This window comes from Lacerta agilis, chromosome 9 (assembly GCF_009819535.1).
Source record: "Lacerta agilis isolate rLacAgi1 chromosome 9, rLacAgi1.pri, whole genome shotgun sequence".
Classification (NCBI taxonomy): domain Eukaryota; kingdom Metazoa; phylum Chordata; class Lepidosauria; order Squamata; family Lacertidae; genus Lacerta; species Lacerta agilis.
In genome coordinates, this window is record NC_046320.1 from 10,175,680 (window position 1) to 10,193,146 (window position 17,467).

Consider the following 17,467-nt stretch of genomic DNA (forward strand, 5'->3'; position numbering starts at 1 on the left):
TTCTGGAATGCAACTCATTGGCTATATCCATGCTAGACATCTAAAGCAGATTCATACCGCAGCCATGGCTTCCCCCAGGCAATCCTGGGAGCTGTAGTTTGTTAACATTGCTGAGAGTTCCTAGGAAACCCTCCCCCCCCAGACCTATAGAGTGTAGTGGTTAAGAGCGGTAGACTTGTAATCTGGTGAACCGGGTTCGCGTCTCCGCTCCTCCACATGCAGCTGCTGGGTGACCTTGGGCTAGTCACACTTCTCTGAAGTCTCTCAGCCACACTCTCCTCACAGAGTGTTTGTTGTGGGGGAGGAAGGGAAAGGAGAATGTTAGCCGCTTTGAGACTCCTTCAGGTAGTGATAAAGCGGGATATCAAATCCAAACTCTTCTATAGTTCCCAGAGGTATATAGTTCCCAGACTGATTGTTCAACCACTCTGGGAACTGTAATTCTGTGAGAGGACTAGGGGTCTCCAGACAACTCCTAGCACTCTTAACAGACTACATTTCCCAGGATTCTTTGGGGGGGGGGAGCCATGATTTTTTAAAGTGATATGATACTGCACATGTTGTGGTCATTGCCTACATCACAGCTGTGGTCCGTATTTCTTCATCTGGACCCTGAGGTGTTAACAAGCACAGCCGTTGCAAGAGGCAATCCAAGAGACAGTGAGGCACTGCTCTCTCATGTTCTGGCTGGGATGAACAACTTCCATAGTCACCTGTTGGTCAGCTCCCTAGGGAGGCGGTCACGCTCCAGAAAATAGTAGTGAGTCAGCAGGTTCTGTGCAACCACAACCAGCACCAAGGTCAACCAGAAAGGCCTAGACAAAAAAAGCAAATCAGAAGTGGTCAGTTTTGCTCAGGGTACAGTATTTGCATGACAGTTTTAAACTGGTGCAATAGTCATGGTTCTACTCAAGGGATCTGTGAAATTGCAAGGGTGAAGAGGAATCTTCAGTCTTAGAACCTTTCCAGATCAATAATGCTCAGGGATCTAGACATCTTCTGTAAATCAAAGATTTCAGCAGATGGGATTTTTTTTCTTAGTACTCAAGTGCAAAGGGCCTGCCTTGGGATATGGTGTAAGGTTACCAGATTTTTTTCAAAGAATCTGGGGACACCTTTTTTTTTTTAAAGAGAATTCAGTTGACTGGGTGGCCGGGTGCTCTCGTTCCCAGCTCAATTTGGGTCATGGTGTGTGTGTGTCAGCGGTCCCCCCTTGGCAGTGGCAGCAGCAGCTTGGAGCCAGCCTGGTAGCGCAGTTGGCTCTGGCTGGCTTCCAGAGCTGCTCGCTGCTGTGGCCCCCGCCATTTTGTCTCGCCGGAAGTCCCCATATGATGTGTCTTGTGCTGTTGAACACAACGTTCATTCCCTACTAATAAATCTGCAACACTTAAAATATAAATCCGGGGACATTAAATGAAATCCAGGGACATTCCGGGAACGGATTTTGTCGGGGCACAGATTTGTAAATCCAGGGACTGTCCCCGGGAAATGGGGACGTCTGGTAACCATAATGTGGTGCGGCATTTTAACTGGAGGCCTGGAAAGTCATGTCTTTGGGATGCTGCAGTTGGACAAGTTGACCTCCAAGGTTGCTTTCCATTCCAAAGTTCTATGAAACACAGACTATTCAGCACTTGGCAGCGCGGAGGGGGCAGGGGCAGTGGGGTGGGTGGGTGTATTCAGAAATGCCACAGTTACCTAGATTTCTGAGAGTCATGTGGCTACTTCATGTTGTGGGGTCCAACTCCCATCATCCCAGCAAGGTCAGAGGCAGGGCCAGTAGGAGCTGTGGTCCACAAAATCTGGACGACCACATTGGCTACCCCTGGCCTGCAATTGTTTAAATGCACCACTGATGGTGGTGGTGGGACCACGGCATGGTAGGAAAGAGTTAACACCTTCTTCTCTGCATGCCATAGTCAGGATCCTGTCATTCTTGTGGCTGCTACGTTAAGAGGAGAATGAGAGAAACAGACATTCAAGGGCCAACTTCATCTTCAAATGCAATGCCAGTGTGATGGAAGGAGGCCCTGAAACTTATCCTTGCTCCAAAACCAAAGGCTGGATATTTGCAGAAGTATCTTCCACCTTGGCTTGAGCATCCTCCATCCAAGGGAGTTTTCATTTGGGTTAACATTTTCGATCTTGGCATTTTGCTTGGGTATGTCCCATTATAGGGACGCGGGTGGTGCTGTGGCATTTTGCTTGGGTATGTCCCATTATAGGGACGCGGGTGGTGCCTAGGGCTTGCTGATCAGAAGGCTGGCGGTTCGAATCCCTATGACGGGGTGAGCTCCCATTGCTCGGTCCCTGCTCCTGCCCACCTAGCAGTTCGAAAGCACGTCAAAGTGCAAGTAGATAAATAGGTACCACTCCGGCAGGAAGGTAAACGGCGTTTCCGTGCACTGCTCTGGTTCGCCAGAAGTGGCTTAGTCATGCTGGCCACATGACCAGCTGTATGCCGGCTCCCTCGGCCAGTAAAGCAAGATGAGCGCCGCAACCCCAGATTCGGACATGACTGGACCTAATGGTCAGGGGTCCCTTTACCTTTAACTTTACGTCACCCATTAGGCCTGTAGAACTCTTACCACATGTTCTCCATGGTTTTAAAGAGGAGCATGTTGCTGCCAGATTGCAGGGGGATGACCACAAGGAAAGTGAAAGTCACAGTGCAGACGAAGAAGACGATGTGCTGGATGAGCAGACCTGGAACAGGGGGCAAGAACATACCATCACAACAGAGGAAGCTGCCAGTGTGGACAGGCTAGACAAGACCATCCAGCTCAGTACTGCCTGCTCTGACAGGCAGTGGCTCTCCTGGGTTTCAGACAGCGGTTTCCACAGCCTCAGTTGGAGGACCGACTTCCCTGCTTCCTGTTCCAAAGAGGCTGAAGTTGGGGTGGAATGGGGAGATTACCATCATCCACCATTAAATTCATATACTGCCCTTCATCCAAAGAGCAAGAGTCCATTCACAGGATAAAGACACAAAATACATCACACACATGCCTCTAGCCTAGAGGTTACCATAGCATTGAATGCCCCTCCTCCTGTGTTTCTCCCCCACCTGCATCAGAGCCTGTCAATCCGAGCCTGATCCCAATAGCGCTGTGGGGCTCAGGATGCAGAACGGTTCTGAGGGCCCCCCAAGGTGGGTGGGCTGTCTTAGCAACATTTTGGAGTAATCACACCAACTGGTCTTTGCCCTAAAGTCCTTCCCTAAGGGCAACATGGAACAAGATCACTCAGTTGCCCTGGCATGAGACTCTTAATCTCAGGGTTGTGGGTTCGAGCCCCATGTTGGGCAAAAGATTCCTGCATCGCAGGGGGTTGGACGGGATGACCCTTTGTTGCAGGTTTTACTGCGTTAGTTTCCACTGCAGTTATCCTCTGTTTTTTCGCAAATTGCTCCGGAGCACCTTTCTCTAACACACCAGCACCTCCGCCCCAATCCTTACACGAAAGGTGCAAATTAGCAGATCCTTTACCTAAGCAGGCAAATGCAGTTTGGAAGCTGGCAAAGCACATCCAGCACACCAGAGCCTGCTGTGACGCTTGAAGCTTGCGAGAGCAATGGAAGACGTCTGTGACCGCCCCTCGGTACAGGCGCTGGAGGTTGATCCTGAAAACGGAGAGAAGAGAAACCGGGGGAAGATGCAGTCAAGTGGAATGTGAGAGCACCTAAGAAGGATAGGTGAAAACGTAGGAATAGCCTGCTGGACAAGGCCAAAGGGGGCCCCCTCCTGTGGTTTCCAGCAGGGCCGGCGCGTCCATTTAGGCAAACTAGGCAATTGCCTAGGGCGCCAAAATGGAGGGGGCGCTGGCCAGGCTTCGGCGGGATGGGCTAGCAGCAGCTTCTCCGCTGTAGCGGAGAGGTGCTGCTTGCCCCCCCGGCTCCCGCTAAAGCAGGGTTTGGCGGGGGGTGGGCGGCGGGATGGGTGAGCAGCAGCTCTCTGCTACAGCGGAGAAACTGCTGCTTGCCTCTCCACCCCCCACCTCCCGCTAAAGCAGGCTTTGGCGGGGGGTCGGGGGGGGGGGGCAGAAGGTGGTTCACCTAGGGCGCAAGAAGCCCTAGCAATGGTCCTGGTTTCCAGCAAGTGGTATTCAGAAGCATTGCTGCCTCCCACTGTGGAGGAAGAGCACAGCTATCGTGGTATCGCAGTAGCCATGGATAGTCCTCTCCTCCTCCATGAATTTGTCTGTGATGGCCTGGGAGTCAGACTCTGATGCTGAACCTGAGGGATCCCAGCCTGCACAGGATTCCCCGTCTCTAGAACCAGCTGAGCCGGGGCCAGGGCTTGAGCCTGAAGGATCCCCACCTTTGCTGGATCCCCAGGTGCAGGCATCAGCAGGGTCTGCTCTGGCTCCTGATGGGAGGGAGGACCCATTGCCTGCAGGTGCTCCACTCCCAGCCTCTTCGGAGGAAGCTGAGGCAGCCCCTGGGTCCAGTAACCCACCAGCCTCTCCTGAGCTGCAGAGGCTCAGGACAGAGAGGCAAAGAGAGCTAAGTGCCTACAGGAGGAGTGCTCGCCTCCAGGCCCGGAGGAGAGGCGAGTCTCCGGGGGATCGGGGCCGCCCTAAGCATAGGGCCAGATAAAAGCCAGCCAGACCCAGCCCAAGTTGCGTGAGCAACTTAGTTGCAAGCGTATGCTCAACCTGCAACCTCGTGCCTGCACCTGCCTTGGACCTCGACCTGCTCCCTGCCTTGCTCCCCGCCAGACTGACCTCCTTCGGACCCCTAGACCCAGGACTGGACTTGGACCTCGCTTCACGGACAAACCCCTGGGGCCAGCACATTGTCCAATCCTCTTCTAAAGTCATCCTCCCGGGGGAAGGAGTTCCATAGATCAACTCCTCATTGCTAAAGAAGGACTTTTAGGATGGTGGGTGCCAAGTGAGGGAGAACAACACAAACCGCAGAGCTTCTGCAGTGCTAGATCGGGGTTTTCAGCTGGAGCACTTTAAGGCACGCAAAGTGAAATGGAGCGGGAGGAAGACGAAGGGAATGCCATGCCACATCTCCTGGATGGGTTGCCAGTTAAGAAGAGAAGCTGGCTTGGGGCAGGCTGATTTGGGTGGGGCAGAGCCCCGTTTGGCCTGATGGACCTACCTTCCCTGCCCACGGCAGAGTCCAGAAGGACAAGGCTCACCTGTGCTTCCCCATGGACTTCATCAGCATACAGAAAGTCAGCAGGCAGGAGACGACCAGGGAGGAGACGAAGCAGACTGCAAAAAAAACAGGAGCGGGTCCCGAGTGGTTTAGCAACCAGTCCCTCTTTTACCCAGGGAACTCTGGGAATTGCAGCTCCGGGAGGTGAATCGGGACCGTCTAACAACTCTCAGCAGCACCCTTCACAAAGTACAGCCCCCAGAATTCTTTGGGGGAAGCCGGGGTTGCTTAAAGTGGCATCTTGGTGGAGATGTGCTCCCTGGCTCTCACATACATTCCCTTGGTTCAGGTGTGCTTCTGCCATTCTGGTATAGCAAGAGGGGGGGGTCCTTATCGCCAGGGGGAGCTGACAAGACCAGCAGCCCATTTGTCTACCTGCCTGCCTGCCTGCTTGTCAGTCAGCCTGTCATCGGCTATGCACTCCCCCCTCCCCCTTCTCCATGCCGCATCTTTTCCACCCCATCCTCTCTATGCCAAATGCAGGATACTACCACATTCCCCCCCCCCCCGCAAGCCTTTGCGAGCACTACCATCTGTGGGGTGAAACTGCCGCCTGCATTTCACCCCCCCCTCGCTTATTGGCATTGAGCGCTGCTTTTAGCTTGCTGGCAAATGGCCCAGGAGGAAAGCAGAGAAAGAGGGCGAATCCGCATAAAGGAACCCCCCCCCCCAACGGACCCCACAATGACAAGGATGTTTGCATGCCATAAGACGCCCCTCAGATTAGGAAACTTTGACCACAGAACGGGACACAATGCCTCTGATCCCTTCTGCAGGGCTTCCCTACATCCAGAATCTATCCCCTCTGAACTTCAGAAAGGTCTCTGCATGGATAGCATGAGGGCTAGGAACTTCATCGTTTGATAAACCACTTTGATTTCTTTAAAATGTATTTTTAACCTTCGTTGGAAGCTGCCCAGAGTGGCTGGGGAAACCCAGCCAGATGGGCGGGGTACAAATAATACATTATTATTATTATTATTATTATTATTATTATTATTATTATTATTATTATTATATCAAGCAGTGTATACATTTTATGAAATAAAGTAAATTGTTTTGGAGCTAATAGTTGCACGACACATTACTCTTGAAATAAAAAAGGTAAAAGGTAAAGGACCCCTGGATAGTTAAGTCCAGTCAAAGGCGACTGTGGGGTTGCAGTGCTCATCTCGCTTTCAGGCTGAGGGAGCTGGCGTTTGTCCACAGACAGCTTTGCGGGTCATGTGGCCAGCAGGACTAAACCGCTTCCGGCACAACGGAACACTGTGACAGAAGCCAGAGTGCATGGAAACGCCGTTTACCTTTCCGCCGCAGTGGTACCTATTTATCTAATTGCACTGGCGTGCTTTCAAACTGCTAGGTTGGCAGGAGCTAGGATAGAGCAATGGGAGCTCACCCCGTCGCGGGGATGCGAATTGAAATATAAAGAATGGGTTGGATCCAACAGGGCTCTTCTTATTTTTATTTTTTATTTTTTATCCAGAAAAACTGCTTCTGGAAAAAAAGTACAAAGGCAACCTAAGAGGTGTTGTCATGCTGCTAGATCCTGTGCAGAGATTTAAAAGATTTTGGCACTAAGCTGAATTCATTACGTATCTGTTAATTGACATTTTGATAGCTCAGCAAACTTGGGAAGGGGGAAAGGTCACTTCAATTGAATTATGGGGACGATGACTAAAGTGCTGGCTCAACATTTATTATCATTATTATTTTTAGCTTCTCAGGGGGCCAACCAGCTCTGGAGAGGCTATATTGATCATTATGTGCTTAGAGATATGCTGCAAGATAAATACAAAAGACTAGACTGTATTCATGTGGAGACGTTATTGCATAACTGGGCTTGTGACCCAGTTCTTGTTCCTACAGTTTCGTTATTTTTGGGGGTGGGTGGGGAATAATTGAAAAATAAAAACGTGGGCAGGGGGCGCAGCCAGGAATGGGCACTCTTATATCCTTGTGTTTCTTTAGTTCTTCAGAGCCATTTCTAGGTGATCCTTCAGTTGTGATTGTTGCATTGCAGAATTGTGGGATGTAAACACAGAGCAGTCAAAACATACCATTGCTAGAGTGGACATGAAGGTGTCTCAGTCCTCCAGCCGTAACTTCCTGTTTACCTGGACTGAGGCAACTTCCTCTATGTAACTGGAGATGGGTGTGGTTTCACCTGGGCAGGTTTACACAAAAGCACAGGGGCCAGTCTCCATTTTTCTCTTTTGGACTCGTCTCTTCAAGGAGCAGGATGCTCTCTTGGCTTGCAGCCGAGAGGAGCACAGGTGAAGCCTGTTCCCCTATGGAACCAGCTTCACTACATGTAAATACATTTATCTAAACTAGCCTGCCTTCTGAGACTGTACTGTAACTCAGGATGAAAAGCTGTGAGTAAACTGTTTTTTATACTTTTAAAGAGAAGTGTTGTGCCTTTACTTTTAAGAGGGAAGAAGGGGAATATACCAGGAATATACAGTGGTACCTCGACTTACGAGTGACTCGACTTCCGCATTTTTCGACTTCCGAATGACCTCCGGAAGCGAAAAAATGGCCGCTGCTTCTGAAATTTTCGACTTCCGAAGTGAAAGCGGCGGCACGATACTTCGACTTACGAGGTTTTCAATGCGGTTTTTTCGACTTGCGAAGTTTTTTTCCGTTCCGAGATGGTGGCTTCGACTTGCGAAGATTTCTACTTACAAGCGTGCCTTCGGAACAGATTAACTTCGTAATAATAATAATAATAATAATAATAATAATTATTATTATTATTTGTACCCCGCCCATCTGGCTGGATTTCCCCAGCCACTCTGGGCGGCTTCCAACAAAAATCAGATCCAAAAATATCACACATTAAAAACTTCCCTAAAAAGGGCTGCCTTCAGGTATTTTCTGAATGTCAGGTAGTTGTTTATCTCCTTGACCTGTGATGGGAGGGTGTTCCACAGGGCAGGCGCCACTACCGAGAAGGCCCTCTGCCTGGTTCCCTGTAGCTTTGCTTCTCGCAGTGAGGGAACCGCCAGAAGGCCCTCGGGGCTGGACCTCAGTGTCCGGGCTGAATGATGGGGGTGGAGACGCTCCTTCAGGTATACAGGACCGAGACCGTAAGCTGAGGTACCTCTGTATATGTTATTCTGAGGCTTTAGCAAGCCTGTGCAACCGTTCTCTGCTGCATTTTAGAAAGGGAATGGAACTCTGCTAAGTTTGGAGCTTGTTAACACAAGCTGGGATGAGGTATATAAAATAATATATCATCATCCACACTCCTAAGCATTCCCACAAGAATGACCCTTCCAACTCTGCAATTCCCCGATTCTGTGACCACCTCCAGAGTTTGCTCTTATCAGGGGCAGAAATGGACATTGTCAACAAGACCAGGGCCCCAAAGACTCACCTTCTAGCGACCAGATGTAGTGCTTGAGGGTGGCTAACTCTTTTTCTCCAGGGATGCCAGCGGGATTTTCAGAGGGGACTATACCAAACTGGATGAAGAGTGCAGTCAGCTCCTTGGTCATCCCAGACCTTACTATCTGGATGCTGGGGACGAAGACTGCCAGGAGGAGGAGGGCCACCTGCAAACCAAGAGATGGTTCATCTGGCTGGTCACTGCGAGAACAGGATTCTGGACTAGATGGACCACTGGCCCGACCCAACAGGCTCTTCTGATGTTCTTCTGTCTCTGGATACCAGTTGTTGGGAGACATGTGCAACAGAGCGCTATTCTGCTTGTGGGCATCCATGAGAACAGAATCCTGGGCTGAGAGGCTGTGGGTTCTTAAGTTCTTACCTGATAGACAGCAATCACAGATGTGGCGAGGGAGAGAACCAGCTTCAGAGGGATTTGGAAGCCTGAAATTCCACACAAAAAATATCACAATCACACATGGGTAGCACCCAGCAGTTCCATGAAATTTTCCGGTGTTATTATGAAAGAAGCATTGGTGGGTCAGAGTCTGCTCCACTGGTTGCATGGAACACGAGCCTTAAGTTGTCAGGTTTACACGGTGCTAAGAAGGAAATGTAAAAGGGGTTGGGAGTTAAACATAAATGGAATGCAGAAATGCAGTCTGTGGCTGTGGGTGTAGTGTAGCTTAAATGAAATGGGTGAAAACACAAGTGTGTGTGTGTGTGAGAGAGAGAGAGAGAGAGAGAGAAAGAGAGAGAGGGAGAAGCTTTGGTCCAAACAACTGAACTATATAATCAAGAGATGTGTCCCAAGATCCCACAAAGAAATCCAACAGCCCCCAAAACATATGCACAATTGCTGCTTCCTAAGCCAAATTCGGCTCATAAGCTAAGTAGGGCGGTCTGCCAGGAATGATAGTCATTGCTCCCAGCGGGGCGGGGCGAGCCGGGGCAAGATGCTCCGTGGGGCCTCCGAGGAATCGGCCTGCCTCCTCCCACTCAGCTGCCCTATATGTGAGGGGGCGGTGGCCAGACTATTTGGGGCAGCGCAGAGCCTGCGGGTGCCCAAGCCACTGCGTCACTCCCAAGAGAGATGTGTGGTCTGGGCGCGATGCAGGCCCCGCGGTGAGTGCCTGCCGACATTTTGTCACACACACCCCCAGTGGTGACACCCAGGGCGGATCGCCCCTACCGCACCCCCTTCCTCTTCCTGATTGCTCCGTAGGGCTGTGAAATGGGATTAAAATGCTTGTCCATTCAGAGTGAGGGCAGAAAGCACTACTCTCACTCTGATTTGGCTTTATCAAACTATCATTGCGTAACTGGCAGCATCCCTTGACGGAATCATGTTGCCTTCATAATCCCTGGTTGCCAGGACCCACTTCTTCAAGAAGAAGCACCCACAGTGGCTTTCATTTGCCCACATTTCTCCACCTGTTTTGCGCTGCATGTGCACCTGCAGCCACTTTTGCGGGTGGAGGACCTAAGAACAAACAACGGAGCCTTTCGAAAGATCTGTGCATGCAGTACCTTCCTGAGGTGCGTAGAGGAATGAGCAGACATAGGAGCGGATCCTTGACAGCAGGCTTGGCTTGGCTCTGCTGATGCTAGAGGGACAGAAAGAAAGTTTGGCTCGGGCAGACAAGAAAAGACACACAAACAAACACGCCAAGACACGAGGCAGAGCCAGGGGACCCTTTTCAGGCTGACGGCCACAATGCCTCATCAACAACTTTTGCTGGGTGTAAGCAACCTTGCATGCCTCCAGCCAGTAGAAGGCAGGGTTGACACTAGCAGATAGACTGGGAAAATACACTTTGTGCTTTCCCACTTCACACCCAGGCTGCACCCCTTTCTCCTGCTCGCTCTCATTCTCTCTCTCCCTCCCTCTCTCTCCTGCACAAGGCAGCCATGACACGACCTCTCATGGCGTATTCTTAGAATCCGAAGCCATTCTTGGGAATGTGAAGTAACGGGAAGCAAAGAGCCTTTTTCCACTTTACCGATGGGATTCCAGTGCATTTTATGTTACTTTTTTAAGCAATGCTAGGAAATGAGAGAGATGGTGGGCAGTGGGTTAGCTCCAGCCTCCAAGCTATATTTTTTACTCATCTGTCTATCTATCTATCTATCTATCTATCTATCTATCTATCTATGAACATGGGTGGCACTGTGGGTTAAACCACAGAGCCTAGGGCTTGCCGATCAGAAGGTTGCTTCGTCCCTGCTCCTGCCAACCTAGCAGTACGAAAGCATGAAGTGCAAGTAGATAAATAGGTACCGCTCCGGCGGGAAGGTAAACAGCGTTTCCATGCGCTGCTCTGGTTTGCCAGAAGTGGCTTAGTCATGCTGGCCACACGACCCAGAAATTGTACGCCCGCTCCCTCGGTCAATAAAGTGAGATGAGCGCCGCAACCCCAGAGTCGTCCGCGACTGGACCTAATGGTCAGGGGTCCCTTTACCTTTATCTACCTACCTACCTACCTACCTACCTACCTACCTACCTACCTATCTATGAACTATAAGCAAACCAATATTATTTTTCAAACCTATCAAAAAGTGGATGTTGCAGTTCCAAAGTTTGGGAGCTTGATTTAGTAGGACAGGTGACCAACAGACCACACAGTTCCAAGGGATAATGTAAAAAGGATAGATTTCCAGATGTTTGCTTTGATTTTACTGCTTATGCCAACAGGGAAGAACAAGGTATGCCCCCCCTCCCTTTGCTTATCAATGGATCTGATTGATTCAACAATATATGATCCATTCCACCCATGACAGTAATGGGCTTTATTTTACTCTAAGTTTAAAATTATATTCAGCCTTCTATTTTTTATCATACCTGCTTGTTGTGTCAACACAAAATAAAATAAAAAATTCCTTCCAGTAGCACCTTAGAGACCAACTAAGTTTGTTCTTGGTATATTGCTTGTTGTGTGTCTGTTGTTGTTGTTGTTAACCTAATAATGTGCTATCTTTAATTCGCCTTCCTTGCTTCATATTTATTAATTTATTTAAAAAGTTGGTGGAGCTACTGTTGCCTTGGTATAATAGACTACTGTCCCGCCTGCAAAAGCCAGAGGTTTCTATGCTCATGGCTCCATCCAGCCAACCCAGACTTGTGATCATAGGTCAAGCTCTCTGGGAGGGAATAAGCACTTGAGGAGGGTGTGGATTGGGGCCAGCAAGGGGTGTGGCTTGAGCCAGATAGAGAGAGAGCCACATTATTCTTATTTTTATTTATGTCATAAAATTTACTCATGGCTTGGGGTGTTGTTTTTGCTGTTTTTAAAACAACAACAACCCTAAAAGCGGTTTACAAAAACGATGTAACAAGATACAGGGATATTCTGGGGCCAACCTGCCCACCCACCCCCATTCCAGTTCCCATTCATCTCCAGATTTTGGGATGCGGTTTTGCTGAATGAAAGGCAGGCTGGGTGTGTGAAGAAGTATCTGAAGAAGTGTGCATGCACACGAAAGCTCATACCAAGCTCATACCAAGAACAAACTCAGTTGGTCTCTAAGGTGCTACTGAAAAGAATTTTCTATTTTGTTTCGACTATGGCAGACCAACACGGCTACCCACCTGTAACTGGGTGTGTGAGGTTTTACCTTTTATTTGGCGTCCTTTTTGCCAGGATATTCTTCAGATAGTCTTCGTAATAGCCACTCCCAGGCAGCTTAAAACAGACACAAAAGACAGATAATTCCACATTAATTGTTGGTGGAAGGTCACATCTGCTCCTCCCCCCTGGATGTGCTCTAATGCCACTTCAATTGGCATAGCTTCCCCCCAAAGAATCCTGGGAACTATAGTTTATAAAGGGTGTTCACACAGCGCTACAGTTCCCAGCACCCATGACTGTTTTAGTAGTACTAGAGTGTTTTAAATGTATTGTGTGAATGTGACCACATCTCCAGATTAGGCCATGCTCTCTTAGCTGTGATTCCTGCTTTCTTTTTTGCGGGGGGGGGGGGGTACCTAGATGACCCTTTGGGTCCCTTCCAACACTACAGTTCTACGGTTCTTAACAGACAGCATTTGAAATATAGGGGGAAAGTAGGAACCTTCAAGCGTACTTAAAGGATTTGGGGTACAGCTTAATAGCACAAATTTGCTAATTTATATTTATGGAAGTTCCAGAGAAAATTTGGGATAGGGGGTGAGGAACATTTGCAGAAACATCTGCATTTCACAGTATGCCCAGCCCACCACGTAAACCAGGGGTCAGCAAACTTTTTCAGCAGGGGGCCGGTCCACTGTCCCTCAGACCTTGTGGGGGGCCGGTTTATATTTTGAAAAAAAATATGAACGAATTCCTATTCCCCCAAAATAACCCAGAGATGCATTTTAAATAAAAGCACACATTCTACTCATGTAAAAACACCAGGCAGGCCCCACAAATAACCCAGAGATGCATTTTAAATAAAAGGACACATTCTATTCATGTAAAAACATGCAAAGACATCACCTTGCCGACAAAGGTCTGTATAGTTAAAGCTATGGTTTTCCCAGTAGTAATGTACGGAAGTGAGAGCTGGACCATCAAGAAGGCTGTTTGCCGAAGAATTGATGCTTTTGAATTATGGTGCTGGAGGAGACTCTTGAGAGTCCCATGGACTGCAAGAAGATCAAACCTATCCATTCTTAAAGAAATCAGCCCTGCGTGCTTACTAGAAGGACAGATCCTGAAGTTGAGGCTCCAGTACTTTGGCCACCTCATGAGAAGAGAAGACTCCCTGGAAAAGACCCTGATGTTGGGAAAGATGGAGGGCACAAGGAGAAGGGGACGACAGAGGATGAGATGGTTGGACAGTGTTCTCGAAGCTACTAACATGAGTTTGGGCAAACTGCGAGAGGCAGTGAAGGATAGGCATGCCTGGCGTGCTCTGGTCCATGGGGTCACGAAGAGTCGGACACGACTGAACGACTGAACAACAACAACAACAAAAACATGTTGATTCCTGGACCGTCTGCGGGCCAGATTGGGAAGGCGATTGGGCCGCATCCGGCCCCCGGGCCTTAGTTTGGGGACCCCTGATGTAACCTATGTATTCTTCCTTTTTTTAAGTGTGTGTGTGTTTGTTTGTTTCTTTCGGGAAAGGGGCAAGGGATCTGGGGCTCAGCACAGAAGACGCAGGCTGGCACAATTGCCATTTACTAAGCCAAATTCAGCTTGCCACCCAGGCAGGGTGGTCTTGAAAGCCAGACCACACCAAAGCAGGGGCTGCAAAACACGCCTCCAGTTTGACAGTTGCTCCGCAGGGCTGTGAAATGGAATGAAAATGCTTGCCCATTCAGAGTAATGGCACAAAGCATTGCCCTCACTCTGATTTGGCTTTTAAGCCACTGTTGCGTAACTGGGCCTTGGGGACACCCCACTTCCACCCCAAAATGCCCCTGTTGAAAAGGTACACAGTTCTCGATCAATCCATCGGTTCGACTCAATTTTCACATACCTAAAGGGGCTGTTGCAAAAAATGTAAGAGGCCGCTTTGCACATGAAAAGAATATTTCTGTAAAAGCCCATTCATTATGAACATGACAAACATGTGCAGTTTCGCAATTTGCAAAATGAATAGTTAATTAGTTGGAAAATGAATTAACTGACAGCTCCAATAATCACCCCTGCTGCACATTCTAGTTAGGCACTTGGCCATCATCGGCTCAAGTGCTGCTTAAGTTTATAGCAGGCCTGGTATAGGAAACTGGCACCCTTCGACAGCTGCGGGGGACATCCAGCTTTCTCTGCCCTGATGCCTGCCCTGGGCTCCTGGCTGTGGGCACACCCAGTGGCTGCAGGAGCAAGCAACTCTGTAAGCCCCCGCAATGCCCCAGGGCCAGCGCTGCATTGTCAGAATTGTGGAAAATCAAAGTGGCCATTTGCTCCATCAGGAAAACACTTTGACAAGGGCTACCTCAACCCAGAGGCCAGTCTGAGTCTGAGCTTGAGCCATGGACTAATGTGACAAGCCCCATCTTGAGATGCTGCTGGCCGTTTTGGGCCAGAGAGAAAATGCAAGCAATTCATCCAAGAGACATTTGACGTCAGACACCACCTGGGAAATCAGGGCAAGGAGGACGAGGTGAAGAATAAATTAAAAAGAAAAGGGGGCTGGGGCAGAGATCATGCAGGATTCTCCAATTGTTCCCTTGAGGGCCAGAAGGACCAGAAAATATGGCCTCCAGGGAACGTGGTTCAAGTAAAAAGGCTCTTTGAATTAAAAGAGAAGACCACCAATTGTACAGGAAGATTCATGGGCTGTCTGGCCAGATGTCTCTTGTGCCTTAGAGGAAATGTTTTAGGTAGGCTTGCCCTTCAGCAGCAACGTGGCAAATGTGCATTGATTGGGAATAATACGGTAGGAGCTGCATCTTTTCAAAAGGGCAAAACAACACAGTGATGCTGCTGAGAGAGAAAACAGGATGAAGCACACCCAAAGGGTTGCCCATGCGGATGGCTGGCAGAGTACCATTTCCATCCTGGCTCTCTTTCAGGTGTGCTCAGTCAGAGTTCTGCTTCACCCCATTTTTCAGGGAATCATTAAAACCAGCATGGAGGCAAGGCTGGGGGATCTAAAAGGTGCATCTTCACCCCCATCATTCTGCCCGGACACTGAGGTCCAGCGCCGAGGGCCTTCTGGTGGTTCCCTCACTGTGAGAAGCGAAGTTACAGGGAACCAGGCAGAGGGCCTTCTTAGTAGTGGCACCCGTCCTGTGGAACGCCCTCCCACCAGATGTCAAAGAGATAAACAACTACCAGACTTTTAGAAGACATCTGAAGTGTAGGCGTACGTCACTGAAGGGAAGCTTTTAATGTTTGACAGACTATTGTATTTTTTTTTAAATTCTACTGTAGACCACATTTATTACTTTTTCCTTAGGAATAAGAGTGTCCAGATGAAAACTTGAGAGAGAGCCATATATAAAGTGATACTTAGCATTGTTGCTTATTGTTGTTATGCATCCTTTACGAAGTGTGATTTAAATTGCAAGATAAATGGCAAAGTCAGCTTTTGAGGTCAAATCAGGATAAAGCCTATCTGAGTACATCTATACAGGCCACAGGCAGGCACATACCTCCACGTGTGGTGGGAGTGCCCCAAAATCCAACTATTCTGGACAACGACCATACGAGAAATATGTAAGCAAGTATTAGACTATTGTATTTTAATATTTTGTTGGAAGCTGCCCAGAGTGGCTGGGGAAACCCAGCCAGTTGGGCGGGGTATAAATAAACAAATTATTATTATTATTATTAAAGACAATTCATTTTTTTAAATTTTTAAATTTAAATTTTTTTTAAAAAAAACCCTACACTAAAATACAAACAGGTGACAGACACTTAAAAGCTGAAGGTCTGATTAAAAGGGAATGTTTTTGTCTGGCACCTAAAGATATGCAATGATGGTGCCAGGTGAACCTCCTTGGTTTCCCAAGTGGGGAGCCACCACTGAAAAAAACCCATTTGGCTGTTTAGAATTAGTATAATTATAATTATTTATTGCATTTATAACCCACTCTGCTGCCCAATGAGCTCAATGTAGCATCCAAGGCTCTCTCAATCCCCATAACAACTGGGCAAGGCAAGTTAGGCTGAGAGGCAGCGACTGGCACCGAGTGGGTGATTTGAACCCTGGCCTCTTCCAGGTCCTAGCCTGACACTCTAACCACTACACCCCACTGTCTCTCCAGCGAGACTCTCCACTAAGTAGCCATGACTCTCTAGCATTCCAGAAAGGATTCTTTCCTGGCCCTGCATGGAGATTCCTGGGGGGTTGAACCTGGGATCTTCTGCATGCAAACCATGTTCTCTGAATTCTGAGCCCCTCCAGAAATGCTACCATCTGTGCTGATGAATCTGCGATGTCTCATTCACACATTCAAGTCACTATCTGACGCTACAGTCAGTGGGCAAGGACTGTGAGCTGCAAACTGGCACCACGGTAGGTTGGCAAGGCAGTGATTCAGGAAGAGGCTCATGGCTGATTGTTCCAGCAACTTCCTGCAGGAAGCAAAACCATATTGCGGAAAGCTACCCGCCAACATGCAGTCTGTGATGTGTAGCAAAGCCACCCATGATATATTCATTTATTGCATTTATATTAAATCTCTGCTGGTGACCTCTCTCTTTGCCACTGACAGTCAGGGCATGTTCTTGCTTGTGCCAACCCAGAAGAGACCCAGCAAAAAACAGTTTCTGCAACATCCTTCTTATATTTTTTTAAGAAGCACCCGACTTCTGCAACCTATTTAAAATGCCTTGCATAATTCCCATATGCCTCGCCAGCCTTTGCGATCGCAGTTGCGGAGGTGCTAATTATCTCGTGGGGAGAGGAGGGTGCCAGAGTGGGCCTGTCACTACACAGGGTTGTTGCAGGATCCCAGCTGGAGATCTGCACAAACATCTGATGTGGAATAAGAAGGAACGTTCTGTTCGCCACGAGAGACAGCCGGCTCCTTATCCCAGAGTTGTGGATTGGGCTAAACCCTAAAATCCACGTGCAGATTTGGGCTTCTATCGATTATTTATTTATTTTTTAAATAGAGCTTTCTTTCTTAAAATAAAGACCTCTGTGTGCCAGTCTTTTGGATTACGATTCTGTTGCCAAACACTCACTCTCCTCCTTCCACTGTAAGGCTCTGAATAGGAAACATTCAGAAACTCAAATCTTCTTGAGCTAAGTGGTTTAGATTTCAGCAAAAAAAAAAAAAAAAAGGCAGATTATTGTTTCCCCTCCAAGAGCCAAATTGTCTTTCCCACATACCCTGTAAGCTGAGGGCACCACAATTAGAGTCGGCCTTGGGAAGGGAACCACAGGATTGTAGATTTGGAAGGGACCCCAAGGCTCATTGAGGAATCACAGTGAAAGCATCCCTGACAGATGGTCATCTGACCT

General features: G+C 48.6%; 1 protein-coding gene across 1 annotated transcript in view; it reads right to left on the minus strand.

The window, feature by feature from the left end:
* Positions 1-17,467, minus strand: part of STRA6 (signaling receptor and transporter of retinol STRA6) — a 40,053-nt gene that overhangs the window by 3,672 nt on the left and 18,914 nt on the right. The window contains exons 7-14 of the mRNA XM_033160589.1: positions 12,179-12,246; positions 10,094-10,170; positions 8,946-9,007; positions 8,553-8,730; positions 5,151-5,226; positions 3,489-3,622; positions 2,589-2,706; positions 714-815 (exon numbers count right to left, since the gene is read on the minus strand). Coding sequence (XP_033016480.1) covers positions 714-815; positions 2,589-2,706; positions 3,489-3,622; positions 5,151-5,226; positions 8,553-8,730; positions 8,946-9,007; positions 10,094-10,170; positions 12,179-12,246 — 815 coding nt within the window. The remainder of the gene's footprint in view (positions 1-713; positions 816-2,588; positions 2,707-3,488; positions 3,623-5,150; positions 5,227-8,552; positions 8,731-8,945; positions 9,008-10,093; positions 10,171-12,178; positions 12,247-17,467) is intronic.